At 48.3% G+C, this 27,505-nt stretch overlaps 1 protein-coding gene across 2 annotated transcripts in view; it reads left to right on the top strand.

Moving 5' to 3' along the window:
- The window catches only part of LOC135056781 (ligand-dependent corepressor-like), a 116,285-nt gene that overhangs the window by 44,763 nt on the left and 44,017 nt on the right, over window positions 1-27,505 (top strand). For both annotated transcript variants that reach the window (XM_063962358.1, XM_063962357.1), the window contains exon 2: window positions 6,506-6,546. In XM_063962358.1, the coding sequence (XP_063818428.1) occupies window positions 6,506-6,546 (41 nt within the window). The remainder of the gene's footprint in view (window positions 1-6,505; window positions 6,547-27,505) is intronic.

Here is a 27,505-nt window from a genome sequence, read left to right as displayed (position 1 = left end):
TACCTCAGGTTCGTGGTACAAAACTGTCATTATCAGTTTCAGACGCTGCCGTTTGGATTGTCCACGGCACCCAGGGTCTTTACCAAGGTAATGGCCGAAATGATGATCCTTCTTCTAAGAGAAGGCGTATTAATTATCCCTTACTTGGACGATCTCCTGATAAGGGCAAGATCCAGAGAACAGCTGGAGGTCGGAGTAGCACTAACTCAAGTAGTGCTCCAACAGCACGGGTGGATTCTGAATTTTCCAAAATCCCAACTGATCCCGACGACACGTCTGCTGTTCCTAGGGATGATTCTGGACACTGTTCAGAAAAAGGTATTTCTTCCGGAGGAGAAAGCCAGGGAGTTATCCGAACTCGTCAGGAACCTCCTAAAACCAGGGACAGTGTCTGTGCATCAATGCACAAGAGTCCTGGGAAAAATGGTGGCTTCTTACGAAGCGATTCCATTCGGCAGATTCCATGCACGAATTTTTCAGTGGGATCTGCTAGACAAATGGTCCGGATCGCATCTGCAGATGCATCAGCGGATAAAATTGTCGACAAGGACAAGGGTCTCTCTGCTATGGTGGTTGCAGAGTGCTCATCTGTTAGAGGGCCGCAGATTCGGCATACAGAACTGGGTCCTAGTGACCACGGATGCCAGCCTGAGAGGCTGGGGAGCGGTCACACAAGGAAGAAACTTCCAGGGCGTGTGGTCAAGCCTGAAAACGTCTCTTCACATATATATACTGGAACTAAGAGCAATCTACAATGCTCTAAGCCTGGCAAAACCTCTGCTTCAGGGTCAGCCGGTGTTGATCCAGTCGGACAACATCACGGCAGTCGCCCACGTAAACAGACAGGGCGGCACAAGAAGCAGGAGGGCAATGGCAGAAGCTGCAAGGATTCTTCGCTGGGCGGAAAATCATGTGATAGCACTGTCAGCAGTGTTCACCACATGATTGTAGTCCATTGGGAAAGACCAATGGTGGACATGATGGCGTCCCGCCTCAACAAAAAACTGGACAGGTATTGCGCCAGGTCAAGAGACCCTCAGGCAATAGCTGTGGACGCTCTGGTAACACCATGGGTGTACCAGTCAGTGTATGTGTTCCCTCCTCTGCCTCTCATACCCAAGGTACTGAGAATTATACGGCAAAGGGGAGTAAGAACGATACTAGTGGCTCCGGACTGGCCAAGAAGGACTTGGTACCCGGAACTTCAGGAGATGCTCACGGAAGATCCGTGACCTCTACCTCTAAGAAGGGATCTGCTTCAGCAGAGACCGTGTCTATTCAAAGACTTACCGCGGCTGCGTTTGACGGCATGGCGGTTGAACGCCGGATCCTAAGGGAAAAAGGCATTCCGGAAGAGGTCATCCCTACCCTGGTCAAAGCCAGGAAGGAGGTGACTGCACAACATTATCACCGCATTTGGAGAAAATATGTTGCATGGTGTGAGGCCAGGAAGGCCCCGACAGAGGAATTTCAACTGGGTCGATTCCTACATTTCCTGCAAACAGGATTATCTATGGGCCTCAAATTAGGGTCCATTAAGGTTCAAATTTCGGCCCTGTCGATTTTCTTCCAGAAAGAATTGGCTTCAGTTCCTGAAGTCCAGACTTTTGTAAAAGGAGTACTACATATACAGCCCCCGGTTGTGCCCCCAGTGGCACCGTGGGATCTCAATGTAGTTTTGGATTTTCTCAAATCCCATTGGTTTGAGCCACTCAAATCGGTAGATTTGAAATATCTTACATGGAAAGTAACCATGCTACTGGCCCTGGCTTCAGCCAGGAGAGTGTCGGAATTGGCGGCTTTATCGTATAAAAGCCCATATCTGATTTTCCATTCGGACAGGGCAGAATTGAGGACGCGTCCTCATTTTCTGCCTAAGGTGGTATCAGCGTTTCACCTGAACCAGCCTATTGTGGTGCCTGCGGCTACCAGCGATTTGGAGGATTCCAAGTTGCTGGACGTTGTCAGGGCATTGAAAATATATATTTCAAGGACGGCTGGAGTCAGAAAATCTGACTCGCTGTTTAGCCTGTATGCACCCAACAAGCTGGGTGCTCCTGCTTCTAAGCAGACGATTGCTCGTTGGATTTGTAGCACAATTCAACTGGCACATTCTGTGGCAGGCCTGCCACAGCCTAAATCTGTCAATGCCCACTCCACAAGGAAGGTGGGCTCATCTTGGGCGGCTGAGGAAGATAACAAGCTGTTATCGAAACGCGTTGGTGAACGGTATCCTGGGCACATGTGGAGGACTCCCTTGCTGGCATCTTGACTTTCCGGGGACGCCTGATTGTTTTGCATGCACTTTTGTCTACTTGTTAGACCTACAAAATCGGTGAGAGTCCACCTGTCCCATTTTTATTGTATTAAATTGTTTTTATGATATTACACTATTGGATCCTCTTTCATTATATATGACCTTGAGTTCATGTGGAGGGAGATCCCATTCTATGAAGATCAGAAGGGGAGATTTTCTGACGGTGACCTGACGTATTGATCCTGAGACAAGTGATTTTGTCTACTAATAGTAGACCAATCTATCCGGTACGGGTTCACGCCAGAACACCATTCCCCATTACATAATTGCAAACAGTATTATACTATTATGTACTCTCTGTCTAGGTTCATACAACACTAGATTCTGTATAAGAGTCACATCACCAGATCAAACCCTGTGAAGCGCCCGTGTATTGGTGTGGTAATTTATACTCATCTTGGGCGGCTGCCCGAGGGGTCTCGGCATTACAACTCTGCCGAGCAGCTACGTGGTCAGGGGAGAACACGTTTGTAAAATTCTACAAATTTGATACCCTGGCTAAGGAGGACCTGGAGTTCTCTCATTCTGTGCTGCAGAGTCATCCGCACTCTCCCGCCCGTTTGGGAGCTTTGGTATAATCCCCATGGTCCTGACGGAGTCCCCAGCATCCACTAGGACGTCAGAGAAAATAAGAATTTACTCACCGGTAATTCTATTTCTCGTAGTCCGTAGTGGATGCTGGGCGCCCATCCCAAGTGCGGATTGTCTGCAATACTTGTACATAGTTATTGTTACAAAAATCGGGTTATTATTGTTGTGAGCCATCTTTTCAGAGGCTCCTACGTTATCATACTGTTAACTGGGTTCAGATCACAGGTTGTACGGTGTGATTGGTGTGGCTGGTATGAGTCTTACCCGGGATTCAAAATCCTTCCTTATTGTGTACGCTCGTCCGGGCACAGTATCCTAACTGAGGCTTGGAGGAGGGTCATAGGGGGAGGAGCCAGTGCACACCACCTAGTGGTCAATCTTTTAAATTTTGTGCCCTGTCTCCTGCGGAGCCGCTATCCCCCATGGTCCTGACGGAGTCCCCAGCATCCACTACGGACTACGAGAAATAGAATTACCGGTGAGTAAATTCTTATTTTATATCATAACTTTTTAGATTTTCCTTTCAACCTTGTTAATTTTTTGCGTTTTTGGGGCGTCTCCATTTACGTTGTACAGGCCATTGTTAAGTGGAGTGGTGGAAGCTATATGCGTATGTAAGCAGCAGCAAGGCTATTATTTACAGAGCGCTTGTCGTGAATGACCTCTACAGTACCATGGCTACTGAACAGGATCGGTGGGATGTCAATTTTAAAGGCACTGCATAATTTTTAATAACCTAATCACTTAAATATTGCATTGTACATGCGATTGTGCATAGTTAACACAAAAGAAAAAAAAAACAGGCATGCAATGAAAGCTGTTTGCTGTGCACCAATGTAATGTAGATTATATGGCTGACTGTACAGTTATTTTCACTTGTTCATTTCTGAGAAAATGTATATAGTATATAAGTGTAAGGAAGCTTGTTGTTCTGCTCCAGTTGCTTGGCTTCAAAGAAAATTTCTGAAATGGCTGCATGAGATGTTGGGGCAAATTTGTGTTGGTTTAAATATGTTATGAATTTATTCATCATACGGGCACTGCTGGTGGGGAAATCTGGGCTCAGCATTATTCATTCAGCTAGGAACCTTTTTGAAAGCTTTGTTGCTGCCTCTATAATATAGGTCAGTGATGGCTAACCTTGACACTCCAGCTGTTGTTGAACTACACATCCCAGCATGCCCTGCATCAGTTTTGCTCTTTGGCCATGCTAAAACTGATGCAGAGCATGCTGGGATGTGTAGTTCAACAACAGCTGGAGTGTCAAGGTTAGCCATCACTGATATAGGTGGTCATTCAGAGTTGATCGCTAGCTGCTTTCGTTCGCAGCGCACCGATCAGGCAAAAAAACGGCACTTCTGCGCATGCGTATGGGGCGTAATGCGCATGCGCGACGTACTTTCACACAAGGTCTAGCAAAGTTTTTCAGTCGCACTGCTGGCCGCACAGTGACAGGAAGTGGGTGTTTTTGGGTGTCAACTGACCGTTTTCAGGGAGTGTGTGAAAAAACGCAGGCGTGCCAGATAAAAACGCAGGCGTGACTGTGAAACGTAGGCGTGGCTGGCCGAACGCAGGGCATGTTCATGACGTCAAAACAGGAACTAAATAGTCTGCAGTGATCACAAGCTAGGAGTAGGTCTGGAGCTACTCTGAAGCTGTACAAAATTACTTAGTAGCGCTGTGCGATCCTTTCGTTCGCACTTCTGCTAAGATACACTCCCAGAGGGCGGCGGCCTAGCGTTTGCACGGCTGCTAAAAGCAGCTAGCGAGCGAACAACTCGGAATGAGGGCCTTAGTGAGGGCAAAAGTATAAATGTTCTGAATTGTTTGCTTGTGAATGCGCCCTTTAATTTAGATCAGGGGTAGGCAAGATTTTTATGTTTTTATTTTTATTTTTGTGCCAGATTAAAAAAAATCTGATGTGCCACCACCATTGTAGCATATGCAAACATTGGGAGGCAGGGTTCACTCACAAAGAGGCCCCCGGTTTTGCTGGGTTTGTAGGCCACAGTTGGATCTTCTATTGTAGGTAGTATCTCCACCTCCTTCCGTGAGGGAAGGAGGTGGAGCTTCCTTGCTTGCCAGCATATGGCACACCTGCCAAGTGTTGCCCGTACAGGGTTTAAAAGCTGTCTAGAAAACCAGCTGTTTACTGGCATCTGTAGTATAAACCTGGGCATACAAACGTTCCTGTAATTTTCAAATGGTGACTTTATAAAAAAATTTATTAATAGACTTGTTAGACAATTTTCACACTGACGTTAAAGTTCTGTGTTTATAATGCGCGTCTAAGTTATGCATGTGTAAACAGATGTGAAATGTAATATTCATTGTACTAAATTAAACCCTTCATTTCTGTGTATTGTTGTGCATTTAATTTGCGCAGCACATTACATTTTTATTCTTAGTGCTTCTCGTTTCATACATCAGTACAGTTAAACTTTAATCTCCTTAAGAGTGTATTGTAAATGCAGTGAGATTTGGTTGTTAAGGGTTTTACCTGTGCCCTACACATGCAGTTAACTTGAACAGGATAACCTCCAGTTTCATCACAGATTTAAGAGCACGATTTGTTTGCGTATTGTAATTAAGCAGTGCGAAAAGTATTTGTAGCCTTCTGCTGGGCATACACAGTACAATTATCAGCCAGATTGGCCAATAGTCATGTGATCAGGACGATAATTGAACAGTGTATTGCCGATACCGCTCAGTTATTATCGGTCTGTCAAATATGCAGAATTGTCCAGAATCGGAAAGATTCGATTATTTGCTTTCCTGCACAGTGTATGCACTGACATAACCCCCCCCCCTCCCCCCTGACATTTCTCCTTTTCCTTCACCTGGGAGGAAGCGATAGATGTTTCCTCCTCAAGTGAGGAACCCAGATCTCGTGTGGCCATATGTGATATGTCTCGTTGTATGGCCACTATATATGATGGGTTTCAGCATCTGAAAGACATTTTAGGTGGTTTGTTCCTCCGACAGCCAGTAGATTGCGCCCAACGAAGCTATTCAATTTTACTTCTGTCCGGGTGCTGGCATTTCAGCCCGACCCCCTCGAGGGTGGCGAGCAGAAATAATGGAAGAGTGTCCCCTTTGAGCATTTAAATGGGACTTTTTCTTGTCGCGACCATTGGTTTGGTCAGGTTTAGCTGCTTTATGAGGCTAAACCCGAACTCTCTGGGTGGTAGAAACAGGCACAGTAAAACAAAAAACTATTTAATATCACCCCCCAGCAAGATAAACAATTGAATATCGCCCTTAATCTCACAGTACATGCCCAGCAGAAGTCAATGTTTTGGTTATGGTTAAAGGCTAAACTAGTTATATTGAAAATCTTGCCATAAGGACAACCTCAAACTTGTATTTAAAGAAAATGACAAAATAAAAAGTAATGAAAACCTCCTAAGAGAGGTCCAGACTTCAGAGCATGGTCCAATAACATTTGATAGCTGTTGCCAAGTCCAATCAAACATGCTGTCTTTTTTTTTTTTTTTTTTTTTTCTTTTTTCTTTTTAGATATCCTATAAGCTACCTTAAAACAAAAATTTGTCCTTTTTTATATTTTTAATTTGTATATTTTTTTTTCATTTATAGTGGTGTCCTGCATAAAAAGACATTTGCTTTGATAACCCTAAGTAAGTAGAATTCCTTGTCCAACTTAATAAAATTTCTTAAAATTCCACTGTGATGTACATTAAACCATACTACAGATAATGCACATAACTATTATACCACTGATTTTGTAGACGTGAAAAATAGGCACAAGAAAATGAGCACCTTCAGCCTTAAAAATGTATGTACACATTTTTTATTTTTGGTGGGTGGAGGGGATTCAATTGTTTTTTTGCAGCTGCAGCTCTCGTCTAAAGTGATGGGAGCTATTCAATTGTGCCGTGCCGTGGCTTCCCTAACTTAGGGCACAATTCAATTCACAGAGAGTTGAATAGCACCCAGGGGTATTCAATACAGCGCCCTGTGACACCAGACGACGTGATTTCTTCTCTCACCCCCTGAGGGGTGCGAGCAGAAATACTACAAAAGTGAAGGGCGTGATGCTGATTTCTGCCCTTAGCATGGCTGAAACAGCTTCGCGCTGGGCACTTAAGTCTGAGAATGCTGGTTCTCCCGACAAAACACCCTATTTAGTCCAGGAGAACGGGCATTCTCCGACTTACCATTGCGCTGTATTAAATAGCCCCGGGATCTAATTCCCGGCGCTTTTCAACTCTGTGAATTGAATCATGCCCTTAGTTTGGCTGTCACCCCCAAATGCACCAGCACGTAAAGTGGCTAGACCTATCCAAATTACTGGGCGTGTTGCTGTTTGGACACCCAAACATCAGTTAAGGTCCCAAAAGCCCAACTTCAGATGGATTTCTACTCTAACCTCAGCAGTCTGCAAGTAGAAATCTGTGATCAGTAATGGGCGCCCAGTGAGACAAAGGAAACGATTCAGATGTTTTATTGTCGCCTATAGTAGTTGCGGCATATATGACCCTCGCTTTAAATGGGACAATATGCAGTTGTTTCAGTGCTGCCCACCCAATACTTTATATACTGATGCTGCCCATATAGACAGGGTTTAGCCATGCAAAAAGACTAAAGCAGTCTAAACTGTTGGGCACAGCTAGAAAGATGTGCGAAAAGCTGGACTTTTCGCACATTTCTGATCGCCACCTCAGGAGTGGGTGAGCAGAAGTAATAGCCGCCTGCGGGTATTCGCGCGCGAACGGAGCAAAAGTTGAACTGCTGTGTTGGGCACAGGGTGCCCAAAAAACAATTGTATTCCCTGCAAACAATCGGCACTTTAGACAGAAGCGGATGCTGCAATAAAGAACAATTGTTTATCCCCCCCCCCCCCGCCCCCTCCCTTTAAAGTCACATAGGAATTACAGAACAACCAAACCAGGTATTACAGAGATGTCCTAAATTAGGCAAGAGTTACAGCAGATTTTACAATGTTGGAATCTGGTCCATTTCGGCGCACAGTTACTCGCACCCGCCAGCACAATCAATTGAATATCGTCCCATCTAAAGTGACTAGAAAGCGATTGAATTGCCCCCAAACAATTCTTTGTGTAGACTTGTAGATTCATGCACTGCAGCGTAGTCTTGGACCTGTTTCCGTTAGGATGTTATCCTACATATGTTGGAGATTACAGAAATATATAGTGGGTTGGGATGGTAATACTGTATGTAAAAGAGTTGTGAGGGGGTCAACATCCTGTTTAAGGCGCGAGCTTGGACATTCCACAGAGACAGCACTGACTAAAGTGGTTAATGATTTGGTCACTATGAAGTCTAAAGGCCATTACTCACTACTTATTCTTCTAGCTCTATCTGCTGCCTTTGATACTGTTGACCACTCTCTTCTCATACAAACTCTACAATCCCTAGGTCTTAAAGACGCAGCCTTTTCTTGGTTCCTATCCTACTTATCTAATCGCTCCTTTAGTGTTCGCTTCTCTGAATCTACCTCCTCTTCGCTACCTCTTTCAGGGGTATATGCAATTAGCGGCGAATCGCGGCAAATTATCGACGTGTTTTAATTCGACACAATTCGACAGGTGAATTCCGGCAGGTGGCTTCCGGAATTAACCATATTCAATGAAAAACGGATTCGACAGTCCCGCGGGCGAAAAACGGCCGATTTGCCGGATTTTGCCGCGATTTAAAAAAACGGGGGAAAGCGGGGGAAAAAACGAGAAAAAAAATGGCGTGGGGTCCCCCCTCCAAAGCATAACCAGCCTCGGGCTCTTCGAGCTGGTCCTGGTTCTAAAAATGCGGGGACAAAATTGACATGGGATCCCCCGTATTTTTAAAACCAGCACCGGGCTCTGCGCCTGATGCTGGTGCAAAAAATACGGGGGACAAAAAGAGTAGGGGTCCCCCGTATTTTATACACCAGCATCGGGCTCCACTAGCTGGACAGATAATGCCACAGCCGGGGGTCACTTTTATACAGTGCCTTGCGGCCATGGCATTAAATATCCAACTAGTCACCCCTGGCCGGGGTACCCTGGGGGAGTGGGGACCCCTTCAATAAAGGGGTCCCCCCCCCCCCCCAGCCACCCAAGGGCCAGGGGTGAAGCCCGAGGCTGTCCCCCCCATCCAAGGGCTGCGGATGGGAGGCTGATAGCCTTGAGGAAAATGACAGAATATTGTTTCTCTGACGTCCTAAGTGGATGCTGGGGACTCCGTCAGGACCATGGGGATTAGCGGCTCCGCAGGAGACTGGGCACAAAAGTAAAAGCTTTAGGATCAGGTGGTGTGCACTGGCTCCTCCCCCCATGACCCTCCTCCAAGCCTCAGTTAGGTTTTTGTGCCCGGCCGAGAAGGGTGCAATCTAGGTGGCTCTCCTAAAGAGCTGCTTAGAGTAAAAGTTTTATTAGGTTTTTTATTTTCAGTGAGTCCTGCTGGCAACAGGCTCACTGCAACGAGGGACTTAGGGGAGAAGAAGTGAACTCACCTGCGTGCAGGATGGATTGGCTTCTTAGGCTACTGGACACTAGCTCCAGAGGGACGATCACAGGTACAGCCTGGATGGGTCACCGGAGCCGCGCCGCCGACCCCCTTGCAGATGCTGAAGAGAGAAGAGGTCCAGAAATCGGCGGCTGAAGACTTCTCAGTCTTCATGAGGTAGCGCACAGCACTGCAGCTGTGCGCCATTGCTCTCAGCACACTTCACACCAACGGTCACTGAGGGTGCAGGGCGCTGGGGGGGGCGCCCTGGGCAGCAATGAAAGTACCTATACTGGCTAAAAATACATCACATATAGCCTCTGGGGCTATATGGATGTATTTAACCCCTGCCAGGTTGTCAGAAAAACGGGAGAAGAAGCCCGCCGAAAAGGGGGCGGGGCCTATTCTCCTCAGCACACAGCGCCATTTTCCCTCACAGAACTGCTGGAGGGAAGGCTCCCAGGCTCTCCCCTGCACTGCACTACAGAAACAGGGTTAAAACAGAGAGGGGGGGCACTTATTTGGCGATATGATTATATATTAAGATGCTATAAGGGAAAACACTTATATAAAGGTTGTCCCTGTATAATTATAGCGTTTTGGTGTGTGCTGGCAAACTCTCCCTCTGTCTCTTCAAAGGGCTAGTGGGGTCCTGTCCTCTATCAGAGCATTCCCTGTGTGTGTGCTGTGTGTCGGTACGTGTGTGTCGACATGTATGAGGACGATGTTGGTGAGGAGGCGGAGCAAATTGCCTGTAATGGTGATGTCACTCTCTAGGGAGTCGACACCGGAATGGATGGCTTATTTAGGGAATTACGTGATAATGTCAACACGCTGCAAGGTCGGTTGACGACATGAGACGGCCGGCAAACAAATTAGTACCTGTCCAGGCGTCTCAAACACCGTCAGGGGCTTTAAAACGCCCATTTACCTCAGTCGGTCGACACAGACACGGACACTGACTCCAGTGTCGACGGTGAAGAAACAAACGTATTTTCCTTTAGGGACACACGTTACATGTTAAGGGCAATGAAGGAGGTGTTACATATTTCTGATACTACAAGTACCACAAAAAAGGGTATTATGTGGGGTGTGAAAAAACTACCTGTAGTTTTTCCTGAATCAGATAAATTAAATGAAGGCGCTCACACGCTTATCACAAGTGGCGTTACCGTCTCCAGATACGGCCGCCCTCAAGGAGCCAGCTGATAGGAGGCTGGAAAATATCCTAAAAAGTATATACACACATACTGGTGTTATACTGCGACCAGCGATCGCCTCAGCCTGGATGTGCAGCGCTGGGGTGGCTTGGTCGGATTCACTGACTGAAAATATTGATACCCTTGACAGGGACAGTATTTTATTGACTATAGAGCATTTAAAGGATGCATTTCTATATATGCGAGATGCACAGAGGGATATTTGCACTCTGGCATCAAGAGTAAGTGCGATGTCCATATCTGCCAGAAGATGTTTATGGACACGACAGTGGTCAGGTGATGCAGATTCCAAACGGCACATGGAAGTATTGCCGTATAAAGGGGAGGAGTTATTTGGGGTCGGTCCATCGGACCTGGTGGCCACGGCAACACCTGGAAAATCCACCTTTTTTACCCCAAGTCACATCTCAGCAGAAAAAGACACCGTCTTTTCAGCCTCAGTCCTTTCGTCCCCATAAGGGCAAGCGGGCAAAAGGCCAGTCATATCTGCCCAGGGATAGAGGAAAGGGAAGAAGACTGCAGCAGGCAGCCCATTCCCAGGAACAGAAGCCCTCCACCGCTTCTACCAAGTCCTCAGCATGACGCTGGGGCCGTACAAGCGGACTCGGGTGCGGTGGGGGGTCGTCTCAAGAGTTTCAGCACGCAGTGGGCTCACTCGCAAGTGGACCCCTGGAGCTTACAAGTAGTATCCCAGGGGTACAGATTGGAAATTCGAGACGTCTCCCCCTCGCAGGTTCCTGAAGTCTGCTTTACCAACGTCTCCCTCCGACAGGGAGGCAGTATTGGAAACAATTCACAAGCTGTATTCCCAGCAGGTGATAATCAAAGTACCCCTCCTACAACAAGGAAAGGGGTATTATTCCACACTATATTGTGGTACTGAAGCCAGACGGCTCGGTGAGACCTATTCTAAATCTGAAATATTTGAACACTTACATACAAAGGTTCAAATCAAGATGGAGTCACTCAGAGCAGTGATAGCGAACCAGGAAGAAGGGGACTATATGGTGTCCCTGGACATCAAGGATGCTTACCTCCATGTCCCAATTTGCCCTTCTCACCAAGGGTACCTCAGGTTCGTGGTACAGAACTGTCACTATCAGTTTCAGACGCTGCCGTTTGGATTGTCCACGGCACCCCGGGTCTTTACCAAGGTAATGACCGAAATGATGATTCTTCTTCAAAGAAAATGGACGATCTCCTGATAAGGGCAAGGTCCAGAGAACAGTTGGAGGTCGGAGTAGCACTATCTCAAGTAGTTCTACGACAGCACGGGTGGATTCTAAATATTCCAAAATCGCAGCTGTTTCCGACGACACGTCTGCTGTTCCTAGGGATGATTCTGGACACAGTCCAGAAAAGGGTGTTTCTCCCGGAGAAGAAAGCCAGGGAGTTATCCGAGCTAGTCAGGAACCTCCTAAAACCAGGAAAAGTGTCAGTGCATCATTGCACAAGGGTCCTGGGAAAAATGGTGGCTTCTTACGAAGCGATTCCATTCGGCAGATTTCACGCAAGAACTTTTCAGTGGGATCTGCTGGAAAAATGGTCCGGATCGCATCTTCAGATGCATCAGCGGATAACCCTGTCTCCAAGGACAAGGGTGTTTCTTCTGCGGTGGCTGCAGAGTGCTCATCTATTAAAGGGCCGCAGATTCGGCGTTCAGGACTGGGTCCTGGTGACCACGGATGCCAGCCTGAGAGGCTGGGGAGCAGTCACACAGGGAAAAAAATTTCCAGGGAGTGTGATATAGTCTGGAGACTTCTCTCCACATAAATATACTGGAGCTAAGGGCAATTTACAATGCTCTAAGCTTAGCAAGACCTCTGCTTCAAGGTCAGCCGGTATTGATCCAGTGGGACAACATCACGGCAGTCGCCCACGTAAACAGACAGGGCGGCACAAGAAGCAGGAGGGCAATGGCAGAAACTGCAAGGATCCTTCGCTGGGCGGAAAATCATGTGATAACACTGTCAGCAGTGTTCATTCCGGGAGTGGACAACTGGGAAGCAGACTTCCTCAGCAGGCACGACCTCCACCCGGCAGAGTGGAAACTTCATCGGGAAGTTTTCCACATGATTGTAAACCGTTGGGAAATACCAAAGGTGGACATGATGGCGTCCCGCCTGAACAAAAAAGTGGACAAGTATTGCGCCAGGTCAAGAGACCCTCAGGCAATAGCTGTGGATGTTCTGGTAACACCGTGGGTGTACCAGTCGGTGTATGTCTTCCCTCCTCTGCTTCTCATACCCAAGGTACTGAGAATTATAAGACGTAGAGGAGTAAGAACTATACTCGTGGCTCCGGATTGGCCAAGAAGGACTTGGTACCCGGAACTTCAAGAAATGCTCACAGAGGACTCATGGCCTCTGCCGCTAAGAAGGGACTTGCTTCAGCAAGTACCATGTCTGTTCCAAGACTTGCTGCGTTTGACGGCATGGCGGTGGAACGCCGGATCCTAAGGGAAAAAGGCATTCCGGAAGAGGTCATTCCTACCCTGGTCAAAGCCAGGAAGGAGGTGACCGCACAACATTATCACCACATGTGGCGAAAATATGTTGCGTGGTGTGAGGCCAGGAAGGCCCCACGAAGAAATTTCAACTCGGTCGATTCCTGCATTTCCTGCAAACAGGAGTGTCTATGGGCCTCAAATTGGGGTCCATTAGGGTTCAAATTTCGGCCCTGTCAATTTTCTTCCAGAAAAGATTGGCTTCAGTTCCTGAAGTCCAGAAGTTTGTCAAGGGAGTACTGCATATACAACCCCCTTTTGTGCCTCCAGTGGCACTGTGGGATCTCAACGTAGTTCTGGGATTCCTCAAATCACATTGGTTTAAACCGCTCAAATCTGTGGATTTGAAATATCTCACATGGAAAGTGACCATGCTGTTGGCCCTGGCCTCGGCCAGGCGAGTGTCCGAATTGGCGGCTTTGTCTCACAAAGCCCATATCTGATTGTCCATTCGGACAGGGCAGAGCTGCGGACTCGTCCCCAGTTTCTCCCTAAGGTGGTGTCAGCGTTTCACCTGCACCAGCTTATTGTGGTACCTGCGGCTACTAGGGACTTGGAGGACTCCAAGTTGCTGGATGTTGTCAGGGCCCTGAAAATATAGGTTCCAGGACGGCTGGAGTCAGGAAAACTGACTTGCTGTTATCCTGTAGGCACCCAAAAAACTGGGTGCTCTTGCTTCTAAGCAGACGATTGCTAGTTGGATGTGTAGTACAATTCAGCTTGCACATTCTGTGGCAGGCCTGCCACAGCCAAAATATGTAAATGCCCATTCCACAAGGAAGGTGGGCTCATCTTGGGCGGCTGCCCGAGGGGTCTCGGCTTTACAACTTTGCCGAGCTGCTACTTGGTCAGGGGCACACCCTGGCTGAGGAGGACCTGGAGTTCTCTCATTCGGTGCTGCAGAGTCATCCGCACTCTCCCGCCCGTTTGGGAGCTTTGGTATAATCCCCATGGTCCTGACGGAGTCCCCAGCATCCACTTAGGACGTCAGAGAAAATAAGAATTTACTTACCGATAATTCTATTTCTCGTAGTCCGTAGTGGATGCTGGGCGCCCATCCCAAGTGCGGATTGTCTGCAATACTTGTACATAGTTATTGTTACAAAAATCGGGTTATTATTGTTGTGAGCCATCTTTTCAGAGGCTCCGCTGTTATCATGCTGTTAACTGGGTTCAGATCACAGGTTGTACAGTGTGATTGGTGTGGCTGGTATGAGTCTTTCCCGGGATTCAAAATCCTTCCTTATTGTGTACGCTCGTCCGGGCACAGTATCCTAACTGAGGCTTGGAGGAGGGTCATGGGGGGAGGAGCCAGTGCACACCACCTGATCCTAAAGCTTTTACGTTTGTGCCCGGTCTCCTGCGGAGCCGCTAATCCCCATGGTCCTGACGGAGTCCCCAGCATCCACTACGGACTACGAGAAATAGAATTATCGGTAAGTAAATTCTTATTTTTTTCCAGTAGTACTACAAGTCCCAGCAAGCCTCCCCCGCAAGCTGGTACTTGGAGAACCACAAGTACCAGCATGCGGGAGAAAAACGGGCCCGCTGGTACCTGTAGTACTACTGGGAAAAAAATACCCAAATAAAAACAGGAGACACACACCGTGACAAGTACAACTTTATTACACACTGCCGACACACACATACTTACATATGTTGACACGCCGACTGCCACAGTCTCCGACGATCCGAGGGTACCTGTGAAAAAAATTATACTCACCTGCCAGTGTCCAGAGATAAATCCACGTCCAGAGATAAAATCCTCGTACTTGGCAAAATAAAAACACGCACACCCGTACCAACGGACTGAAAAGGGTCCCATGTTGACACATGGGACCCCTTTCCACGAATGCCGGGACCCCACGTGACTCCTGTCACTGAGGTCTCTTCAGCCAATCAGGAAGCGCTACTTCGTGGCGCTCACCTGATTGGCTGTCTCGCGTCTGAGGTCAGACAGCGCATCGCAAAGCCTCTCCATTACTTTCAATGGTGGGAACTTTGCCGTCAGCGGTGGGGTTACCCGCGGTCAGCCGCTGACCGCGGGTGACCCCACCACTAGCCGCAAAGTTCCCACCATTGAATATAATGGAGAGGCTTTGCGATGCGCTGACAGCTCAGACGCGCACAGAGTGCAAGAACGTTGCGCTCGCTGATTGGCTTACAAGACCTTTCAGTGACAGCAGTCACGGGGGGGGTCTCTCTGCATTCGGGGAAAGGGGTCTCGTGTCAACATGGGACCCCTTTCAGTACGCTGGTCGGGTGTTCGTTTTCTTTTTTTGACAAGTACGTGGATTTATCTCTGGACCATGGTTCAGGTGAGTATAATTATCTTTTATTTCTCTAACGTCCTAAGTGGATGCTGGGGACTCCGTCAGGACCATGGGGAATAGCGGCTCCGCAGGAGACAGGGCACAAAAGTAAAAGCTTTAGGATCAGGTGGTGTGCACTGGCTCCTCCCCCCATGACCCCCCTCCAAGCCTCAGTTAGATTTTTGTGCCCGGCCGAGAAGGGTGCAATCTAGGTGGCTCTCCTAAAGAGCTGCTTAGAGTAAAAGTTTGTTAGGTTTTTTATTTTCAGTGAGTCCTGCTGGCAACAGGCTCACTGCTACGAGGGACTTAGGGGAGAGAAGTGAACTCACCTGCGTGCAGGATGGATTGGCTTCTTAGGCTACTGGACACCATTAGCTCCAGAGGGAGTCGGAACACAGGTCTCACCCTGGGGTTCGTCCCGGAGCCGCGCCGCCGACCCCCTTGCAGATGCCGAAAGCGGTCAATGAGGGTGCAGGGCGCTGGGGGGGGGGGCGCCCTGGGCAGCAATGATAGTACCTTATTCTGGCTAAAAATACATCACATATAGCCCCTGGGGGCTATATGGATGTATTTAACCCCTGCCAGGTCTCAGAAAAACGGGAGAAGAAGCCCGCCGAAAAGGGGGCGGGGCCTATTCTCCTCAGCACACAGCGCCATTTTCCCTCACAGAAATGCTGGTGGGAAGGCTCCCAGGCTCTCCCCTGCACTGCACTACAGAAACAGGGTTAAAACAGAGAGGGGGGGCACTTATTTGGCGATATGTATATATATATTAAAATGCTATAAGGGAAAAACACTTATATAAAGGTTGTCCCTGTATAATTATAGCGTTTTTGGTGTGTGCTGGCAAACTCTCCCTCTGTCTCCCCAAAGGGCTAGTGGGGTCCTGTCCTCTATCAGAGCATTCCCTGTGTGTGTGCTGTGTGTCGGTACGTGTGTGTCGACATGTATGAGGACGATGTTGGTGAGGAGGCGGAGCAATTGCCTGAAATGGTGATGTCACTCTCTAGGGAGTCGACACCGGAATGGATGGCTTATTTAAGGAATTACGTGATCATGTCAACACGCTGTAAGGTCGGTTGACGACATGAGACGGCCGGCAAACAAATTAGTACCTGTCCAGGCGTCTCAAACACCGTCAGGGGCTGTAAAACGCTAATTTACCTCAGTCGGTCGACACGGACACTGACTCCAGTGTCGACGGTGAAGAAACAAACGTATTTTCCTTTAGGGCCACACGTTACATGTTAAGGGCAATGAAGGAGTTGTTACATATTTCTGATACTACAAGTACCACAAGAAGGGTATTATGTGGGGTGTGAAAAAACTACCTGTAGTTTTTCCTGAATCAGATAAATTAAATGAAGTGTGTGAGGATGCGTGGGTTTCCCCCGATAGAAAATTATTGGCGGTATACCCTTTCCCGCCAGAAGTTAGGGCGCGTTGGGAAACACCCTTTAGGGTGGATAAGGCGCTCACACGCTTATCAAAACAAGTGGCGGTACCGTCTCCAGATAGGGCCACCCTCAAGGAGCCAGCTGAGAGGCTGGAAAATGTCCTAAAAAGGTATATACACACATACTGGTGTTATACTGCGACCAGCGATCGCCTCAGCCTGGATGTGCAGCGCTGGGGTGGCTTGGTCGGATTCCCTGACTGAAAATATTGATACCCTTGACAGGGACAGTATTTTATTGACTATAGAGCATTTAAAGGATGCATTTCTATATATGCGAGATGCACAGAGGGATATTTGCACTCTGGCATCAAGAGTAAGTGCGATGTCCATATCTGCCAGAAGATGTTTATGGACACGACAGTGGTCAGGTGATGCAGATTCCAAACGGCACATGGAAGTATTGCCGTATAAAGGGGAGGAGTTATTTGGGGTCGGTCCATCGGACCTGGTGGCCTCGGCAACAGCTGGAAAATCCACCTTTTTTACCCCAAATCACATCTCAGCAGAAAAAGACACCGTCTTTTCAGCCTCAGTCCTTTCGTCCCCATAAGGGCAAGCGGGCAAAAGGCCAGTCATATCTGCCCAGGGATAGAGGAAAGGGAAGAAGACTGCAGCAGGCAGCCCATTCCCAGGAACAGAAGCCCTCCACAGCTTCTGCCAAGTCCTCAGCATGACGCTGGGGCCGTACAAGCGGACTCAAGTGCGGTGGGGGGTCGTCTCAAGAGTTTCAGCGCGTAGTGGGCTCACTCGCAAGTGGACCCCTGGATCCTACAAGTAGTATCCCAGGGGTACAGACTGGAAATTCGAGACTTCTCCCCCTCGCAGGCTCCTGATGTCTGCTTTACCAACGTCTTCCTCCGACAGGGAGGCAGTATTGGAAACAATTCACAAGCTGTATTCCCAGCAGGTGATAATCAAAGTACCCCTCCTACAACAAGGAAAGGGGTATTATTCCACACTATATTGTGGTACTGAAGCCAGACGGCTCGGTGAGACCTATTCTAAATGGGAAATCTTTGAACACTTACATACAAAGGTTCAAATCAAGATGGAGTCACTCAGAGCAGTGATAGCGAACCAGGAAGAAGGGGACTATATGGTGTCCCTGGACATCAAGGATGCTTACCTCCATGTCCCAAATTGCCCTTCTCACCAAGGGTACCTCAGGTTCGTGGTATGGAACTGTCACTATCAGTTTCAGACGCTGCCGTTTGGATTGTCCATGGCACCCCGGGTCTTTACCAAAGTAATGGCCAAAATGATGATTCTTCTTCAAAGAAAAGGCGTCTTAATTATCCCTTACTTGGACGATCTCCTGATAAGGGCAAGGTCCAGAGAACAGTTGGAAGTCGGAGTAGCACTATCTCAAGTAGTTCTACGACAGCACGGGTGGATTCTAAATATCCAAAATCACAGCCGTTTCCGACGACACGTCTGCTGTTCCTAGGGATGGTTCTGGACACAGTCCAGAAAAAGGTGTTTCTCCCGGAGGAGAAAGCCAGGGAGTTATCCGAGCTAGTCAGGAACCTCCTAAAACCAGGAAAAGTGTCAGTGCATCATTGCACAAGAGTCCTGGGAAAAATGGTGGCTTATTACGAAGCGATTCCATTCGGCAGATTCCACGCAAGAACTTTTCAGTGGGATCTGCTGGACAAATGGTCCGGATCGCATTTTCAGATGCATCAGCGGATAACCCTATCTCCAAGGACAAGGGTGTCTCTCCTGTGGTGGTTACAGAGTGCTCATCTTCTAGAAGGCCGCAGATTCGGCATTCAGGATTGGATGCTGGTGACCACTGAGGCCAGCCTGAGAGGCTGGGGAGCAGTCACACAAGGAAAAAAAAAAAAAAAATTTCCAGGGAGTGTGATCAAGTCTGGAGATTTTTCTCCACATAAATATACTGGAGCTAAGGGCAATTTACAATGCTCTAAGCTTAGCAAGACCTCTGCTTCAAGGTCAGCCGGTATTGATCCAGTGGGACAACATCACGGCAGTCGCCCACGTAAACAGACAGGGCGGCACAAGAAGCAGGAGGGCAATGGCAGAAACTGCAAGGATTTTTCGCTGGGCGGAAAATCATGTGATAGCACTGTCAGCAGTGTTCATTCCGGGAGTGGACAACTGGGAAGCAGACTTCCTCAGCAGGCACCTCCACCCGGGAGAGTGGGGACTTCATCGGGAAGTCTTCCACATGATTGTGAACCGTTGGAAAAGACCAAAGGTGGACATGATAGCGTCCCGCCTGAACAAAAAACTGGACAAGTATTGCGCCAGGTCAAAAGACCCTCAGGCAATAGCTGTGGACGTTTCTGGTAACACCGTGGGTGTACCAGTCGGTGTATGTCTTCCCTCCTCTGCTTCTCATACCCAAGGTATTGAGAATTATAAGACGTAGAGGAGTAAGAACTATACTCGTGGCTCCGGATTGGCCAAGAAGGACTTGGTACCCGGAACTTCAAGAGATGCTCACAGAGGACTCATGGCCTCTGCCGCTAAGAAGGGACTTGCTTCAGCAAGTACCATGTCTGTTCCAAGACTTACCGCGGCTGCGTTTGACGGCATGGCGGTGGAACGCCGGATCCTAAGGGAAAAAGGCATTCCGGAAGAGGTCATTCCTACCCTGGTCAAAGCCAGGAAGGAGGTGACCGCACAACATTATCACCACATGTGGCGAAAATATGTTACGTGGTGTGAGGCCAGGAAGGCCCCATGAAGAAATTTCAACTCGGTCGTTTCCTGCATTTCCTGCAAACAGGAGTGTCTATGGGCCTCAAATTGGGGTCCATTAAGGTTCAAATTTCGGCCCTGTCGATTTTCTTCCAGAAAGAATTGGCTTCAGTTCCTGAAGTCCAGAAGTTTGTCAAGGGAGTACTGCATATACAACCCCCTTTTGTGCCTCCAGTGGCACTGTGGGATCTCAACGTAGTTCTGGGATTCCTAAAATCACATTGGTTTAAACCGCTCAAATCTGTGGATTTGAAATATCTCACAGGAAAAGTGACCATGCTGTTGGCCCTGGCCTCGGCCAGGCGAGTGTCTGAATTGGCGGCGTTTGACTCAAAAAAGCCCATATCTGATTGTCCATTCGGACAGGGCAGAGCTGCGGACTCATCCCCAGTTTCTCCCTAAGGTGGTGTCAGTGTTTCACCTGAACCAGCTTATTGTGGTACCTGCAGCTACTAGGGACTTGGAGGACTCCAAGTTGCTAGATGTTGTCAGGGCCCTGAAAATATAGTTTCCAGGACGGCTGGAGTCAGGAAAACTGACTTGCTGTTATCCTGTATGCACCCAACAAACTGGGTGCTCTTGCTTCTAAGCAGACGATTGCTAGTTGGATGTGTAGTACAATTCAGCTTGCACATTCTGTGGCAGGCCTGCCACAGCCAAAATATGTAAATGCCCATTCCACAAGGAAGGTGGGCTCAGCTTGGGCGGCTGCCCGAGGGGTCTCGGCTTTACAACTTTGCCGAGCTGATACTTGGTCAGGGGCACACCCTGACTGAGGAGGACCTGGAGTTCTCTCATTCGGTGCTGCAGAGTCATCCGCACTCTCCCGCCCGTTTGGGAGCTTTGGTATAATCCCCATGGTCCTGACGGAGTCCCCAGCATCCACTTAGGACGTTAGAGAAAATAAGAATTTACTTACCGATAATTCTATTTCTCGTAGTCCGTAGTGGATGCTGGGCGCCCATCCCAAGTGCGGATTGTCTGCAATATTTGTACATAGTTATTGTTACAAAAATCGGGTTATTATTGTTGTGAGCCATCTTTTCAGAGGCTCCGCTGTTATCATGCTGTTAACTGGGTTCAGATCACAGGTTGTACAGTGTGATTGGTGTGGCTGGTATGAGTCTTACCCGGGATTCAAAATCCTTCCTTATTGTGTACGCTCGTCCGGGCACAGTATCCTAACTGAGGCTTGGAGGGGGGTTATGGGGGGAGGAGCCAGTGCACACCACCTGATCCTAAAGCTTTTACTTTTGTGCCGTCTCCTGCGGAGCCGCTATTCCCCATGGTCCTGACGGAGTCCCCAGCATCCACTACGGACTACGAGAAATAGAATTATCGGTAAGTAAATTCTTATTTTTCAGGTACCCGTGGATTCTACTTGGAGAAGAGGACCGACTGCTTCGTGTCAACATAGGTAAGTATGTGTGTGTCGGCAGTGTGTAATAAAGTTGTACTTGTCACGGTGTGTGTCTCCTGTTTTTATTTGGGTATTTTTTTCCCAGTAGTACTACAGGTACCAGCGGGCCCGTTTTTCTCCCGCATGCTGGTACTTGTGGTTCTCCAAGTGCCAGCTTGCGGGGGAGGCTTGCTGGGACTTGTAGTTGTACTACTACTGGAAAAAAACAATATTCTGTCATTTTCCTCAAGGCTATCAGCCTCCCATCCGCAGCCCTTGGATGGGGGGGACAGCCTCGGGCTTCACCCCTGGCCCTTGGGTGGCTGGGGGGGTGGACCCCTTGATTGAAGGGGTCCCCACTCCCCCAGGGTACCCCGGCCAGGGGTGACTAGTTGGATATTTAATGCCACGGCCGCAAGGCACTGTATAAAAGTGACCCCCGGCTGTGGCATTATCTGTCCAGCTAGTGGAGCCCGATGCTGGTGTATAAAATACGGGGGACCCCTACTCTTTTTGTCCCTCGTATTTTTTGCATCAGGCGCAGAGCCCGGTGCTGGTTTTAAAAATACGGGGGATCCCATGTCAATTTTGTCCCCGCATTTTTAGAACCAGGACCAGCTCGAAGAGCCAGAGGCTGGTTATGCTTTGGAGGGGGGACCCCACGCCATTTGTTTCCGGGATTTTTACATTCCATTTAAAAAAAAAAAAAAAAAATTATTTTAAAAAATATATAAATAATACTTGTGCCTCCAAAAAAGAAAAACCAAGTACCTAATCCCTTCTAATATAAATAGATATGCTATTATCAATTAAAAAAAAACATGTTTTAAATTTTTTTTATTAGTTTCACCCACCAAAGTGTGGCGGATTGAAAATGTCGAATTTACTGTCTAAAAGCACTGTTGTCGAATTTCCAAACTTCAATTGAATACACTTTGGTCGAATTGCAGCACTTGTATCATTGCAGAAAAGTCGAATTTGACAAAAGTCGAATTTCAAAAAGTCGAATTTTGAAAGTCCGTTTTTTAGACGGAAAGCACTGAATTGCATTGACGATTTTTTTTTTTTTTTTTTTTGCCGAAAAATTCCCGAAATTCGACAATTTCGGGATTTCGACCGCAATTGCATATACCCCTCAGTTGGAGTACCGCAAGGCTCAGTCTTGGGTCCTCTGCTTTTCTCTATCTATACCTCATCTCTTGGTAAACTAATCAGCTCTTTTGGATTTCAGTACCATCTGTACGCAGATGATTCTCCAATCTACCTATCCTCCCCTGATATGTCCCTATCTGTATTGGGCCGTGTCACTGAATGCCTTTCTGCCATTTCATCTTGGATGACATCTCGCCACCTCAAACGTAATATTTCAAAGACAGAGTTAATTATATTTCTCTAACGTCCTACTGGATGCTGGGGACTCCGTAAGGACCATGGGGAATAGACGGGCTCCGCAGGAGACATGGGCACTTTAAGAAAGAATTTAGATTCTGGTGTGCTCTGGCTCCTCCCTCTATGTCCCTCCTCCAGACCTCAGTTTGAATCTGTGCCCGGACGAGTTGGGTGCTGTTTAGTGAGCTCTCCTGAGCTTGCTATAAGAAAGTATTTTGTTAGGTTTTTTTATTTTCAGGTAGCTCAGCTGGCAACAGACTCCCTGCATCGTGGGACTGAGGGGAGAGAAGCAGCCCTACTCTCTGCAGATAGGTCCTGCTTCTTAGGCTACTGGACACCATTAGCTCCAGAGGGATCGTACACAGGATCTCACCCTCGTCGTCCGATCCCGGAGCCGCGCCGCCGTCCCCCTCGCAGAGCCGGAAGACAGAAGCCGGGTGAAAGAAGCAATAAGACTTCGAAATCGGCGGCATAAGACTCCAGTCTTCACTGAGGTAGAGCACAGCACTGCAGCTGTGCGCCATTGCTCCCACACTACACCCACATACTCCGGTCACTGTAAGGGTGCAGGGCGCAGGGGGGGGGGGGGGGGCGCCCTGGGCAGCAATTAGAGACCTCTTTGGCAAAAGTTTGCATATATACAGTTGGGCACTGTATATATGTATGAGCCCCCGCCAAAAATTGTACATGAAAGCGGGACAGAAGCCCGTCGTCAAGGGGGAGGGGCTTCTTCCTCAGCACTCACCAGCGCCATGTTTTTTCTCCACAGCACCGCTGAGAGGAAGCTCCCCAGCCTCTCCCCTGCAGTTACACGGTAGAAGAGGGTAAAAAGAGAGGGGGGGGGGCACATAATTAGGCGCAAAAATCTATATAAACAGTAGCTACTGGGTTAACAACATTAAGTTACTGTGTTATTCCTGGGTTAATAGCGCTGGGGTGTGTGCTGGTATACTCTCTCTGTCTCTCCAAAGGGCCTTATGGGGGAATTGTCTTCAGATGAGCATTCCCTGAGTGTGTGGTGTGTCGGTACGTGTGTGTCGACATGTCTGAGGTAAAAGGCTCCCCTAAGGAGGAGATGGAGCAAATATCTGTGTGAGAGGGTGTTTCCGTCGACAACGCCGACACCTGTTTGGATATGTGTAATTAAGTGCGAAGGTGAATTTATTGCACAAAAGATTAGAGAACAGACAGGAAATCTACCCATGTCTGTCCCTATGTCGCAGAGACCTTCAGAGTCTCTCAATGCTCACTATCCAAAATAATAGACACTGATATCGACACGGAGTTTGACTCCAGTGTCGACTACGATAATGCAAAGTTACAGCCAAAATGGCAGAAAAGTATTCAATATATGATTATTGTAATAAAAGATGATTTGCATATCACTGATGACTCATCTCTCCCTGACACAAGGGTACACATGTTTAAGTGGAAGAAAGCTGAGGTAAATTTCCCTCCTCTCATGATGAAAAAGAGCGGTAATCTCCAGACAAGAGACTGCAGTTTCCCACAAAGAATTCTCAGGCAGTATCCTTTCCCCACTAGGGCCAGGATACGATGGGAATCTTCCCCTAGGGTGTCACGTTTGCCCAAAAGGTAGCCCTGACGTAACAGCTATTCTCAGGGATCTTGCAGATAGCGTGCACATTCTGGTACACTACTCAGACCGGCGATTGTGTCGGCATGGGTTTATAGCGCTGTGACAGCGTGGACAGGTACCTTATCAGCAGAGATTGAGACCCTAGTATGTGTGTGTGTGTATATGTGTGTGTATATATATATATTAAAGACGCTGTCTTAAGAGATGTGTGTGTGTGTGTGTGTATATATATATATATATATATATGTATGTATGTATGTATGTATGTATGTGTGTGTGTGTATATATATATATATATATAATAACATGCCCAAAAAGACATGAGTCTACTGGGTCCTAGAGTCAAAGCTATGTCGATTTCTGCTTGACGTGTCCTGTAGAATATGCAATGGACAGATGATGCCGACTTGGGAGGCATATGGAAGGCTGAGGATTGTGTGGAGAAGGGTTCTCGGACCTGGTCTCCACAGCTATAGCTGGTAATTCTGATATTTTGCCTTATATTCCTGCACAGCCTAGGAAAGCACGACATTATCAAATGCAGCCTTTCGAACAAAGAATCAAGAAAGTTCGAGGTGCGTCCTTTCTTGCCAGAGGCGGGGGCAGAGGAAAGAAGCGGCAGAACAAAGCTAATTCCCAGGAACAGAAGTCCTCCCCGGCCTCTACAAAATCCACCGCATGTCGCTGGGGCTCCACAGGCGGAGCTAGGCCCGGTGGGGGCACGCCTTCGTAAGTTCAGCCACAAGTGGGTTCACTCCCTGTTAGATCCCTGGGCAATAGATATTGTGTCTCTGGGATACAAGCTGGTCTTTGAGGAGATGCCCCCTCACCGACGGCCCTGCCGGCTTCCCCCCACGAGAGGGAAACGGTGTTAACTGCAATTCACAAATTGTATCTTCAACAGGTGGTGGTCAAGGTTCCCCTCCTTCAACAAGGAGGGGGTTATTATTCGACCATGTTGTAGTCCCGAAACCAGACGGTTCGGTCAGACCCATATTGAATTTAAAATCCCTGAACATATACCTGAAAAGGTTCAAGTTCAAGATGGAATCGCTAAGAGCGGTCATTGCAAGCCTGAAAGGGGGAGATTTTATGGTGACTCTGGACATAACGGATGCATACCTTCATGTCCCCATTTATCCACCTTATCGGGCGTACCTCAGAATTGCGGTACGGGATTGTCATTACCAATTTCAGACGTTGCCGTTTGGTCTCTCCACGGCCCCGAGAATATTCACCAAGGTAATGGCGGAAATTATGGTGCTCCTGCGGAAGCAAGGTGTCACTATTATCACGTACTTGGACGATCTCCTCATAAAAACGAGATCAAGAGAGCAGTTGCTGAACAGCGTATCACTTTCTCTGGAAGTGTAACGGCAACACGGCTGGATTCTATATATTCCAAAGTCGCAGTTGGTTCCTACAGCTCATCTGCCTCTCCTAGGCATGATCCTAGACACAGACCAGAAAAGGGTTTATCTCCTGATAGAGAGAGCTCAGGAGCTCATGACACTGGTCAGGAATCTATTAAAACCAAAACAGGTGTCAGTGCATCACTGCACTCGAGTCCTGGGAAGGATGGTGGCATCATACGAGGCCTTTCCCTTCGGCAGGTTCCATGCGAGGACCTTCCAATGGGACTTACTGGACAAGTGGTCCTGATCACATCTTCAGATGCATCGGTTAATCACCCTATACCCCAGGGCCAGGGTGTCTCTCCTGTGGTGGCTGTAGAGTGCTCACCTTCTCGAAGGTCGCAGATTCGGCATTCAGGACTGGGTCCTGGTGACCACGGATGCAAACCTCCGAGGGTGGGGGGCAGTCACACAGGGAAGAAATTTCCAAGGGCTGTGGTCAAGTCAGGAGACTTGCCTTCACATCAACATCCTGGAACTAAGGGCCATATACAACGCCCTACGTCAAGCGGAGTCCCTGCTTCGCGACCAACCGGTTCTGATTCAGTCAGACAACATCACCGCAGTGGCTCATGTAAACCGCCAAGGCGGCTCAAGGAGCAGGGTGGTGATGGTAGAAGCCACCAGAATTCTTCGCTGGGCGAGAATCACGTAAGCGCATGGTCAGCAGTGTTCATTCCGGGAGTGGACAACTGGGAAGCAGACTTCCTCAGCAGGCACGACCTCCACCCGGGAGAGTGGGGACTTCATCAAGAAGTCTTCACGCAGATTGCAAGTCGGTGGGAACTGCCACAGGTGGACATGATGGCATCCCGCCTCAACAAAAAGCTACAGAAATATTGCGCCAGGTCAAGAGACCCTCAGGCGATAGCTGTGGACGCACTGGTGACACCGTGGGTGTTCCAGTCGGTCTATGTATTTCCTCCTCTTCCTCTCATACCCAAGGTGCTGAGAATCATAAGAAAAAGAGGAGTGAGAACAATACTCCATTGTTCCGGATTGGCCAAGAAGGACTATGTATCCAGATCTGCAAGAAATGCTCACAGAGGACCCGTGGCCTCTGCCTCTAAGACAGGACTTGTGCAACAGGGGCCCTGTCGGTTCCAAGACTTACCGCGGCTGCGTTTGACGGCATGGCGGTTGAACGCCGGATCCTAGCAGAGAAAAGGCATTCCGGATGAGGTAATTCCTACGCTGATAGAGGCTAGGAAGAATGTGACGGCTCAACATTATCACCGTATATGGCGAAAATATGTGGCTTGGTGTGAGGCCAGGAATGCCCCTACGGAGGAATTCCAGCTGGGCCGTTTCCTTCACTTCCTACAGTCGGGAGTGACTTTGGGTCTTAAATTGGGTTCCATTAAGGTTCAGATTTCAGCCTTATCCATTTTCTTTCAAAAAGAACTGGCTTCTCTGCCTGAAGTTCAGACGTTTGTAAAGGGAGTGCTGCATATTCAGCCCCCTTTTGTGCCTCCAGTGGCACCGTGGGATACTAACGTGGTGTTGAGTTTCCTGAAATCACACTGGTTTGAACCACTCAAAACGGTGGAAGTAAAATATCTCATGTGGAAGGTGGTCATGCTATTAGCCTTGGCTTCGGCTAGGCGTGTGTCAGAATTGGCGGCTTTGTCACATAAAAGCCCTTATCTGGTTTTCCAGGCGGATAGAGCAGAATTGCGGACCCGGCCACAATTTCTGCCGAGAGTGGTTTCATCCTTCATATAAACCAACCTATTGTGGTGCCTGTGGCTACTACTGACTTGGAGGATTCCGAGTCACTGGATGTGGTCGGGGCTTTGAAGGTTTATGTAGCCAGAACGGCTAAGGTCAGGAAAACAGAATCTTTGTTTATCCTGTATGCTTCCAACAAGCTTGGGGCGCCTGCTTCAAAGCAAACTATTGCTCGCTGGATCTGTAACACGATTCAGCAGGCTCATTCTGCGGCTGGGTTTCCGCTGCCTAAATCAGTTAAGGCCCATTCCACAAGGAAGGTGGGCTCTTCTTGGGCGGCTGCCCGAGGGGTCTCTGCATTACAGCTTTGCCGAGCGGCTACTTGGTCAGGTTCAAACACCTTTGCAAAGTTCTACAAGTTTGATACCCTGGCT

Source organism: Pseudophryne corroboree, chromosome 3 (genome assembly GCF_028390025.1).
Source record: "Pseudophryne corroboree isolate aPseCor3 chromosome 3, aPseCor3.hap2, whole genome shotgun sequence".
NCBI classification, from domain to species: domain Eukaryota; kingdom Metazoa; phylum Chordata; class Amphibia; order Anura; family Myobatrachidae; genus Pseudophryne; species Pseudophryne corroboree.
This window is presented reverse-complemented; position numbering and strand designations above follow the sequence as displayed.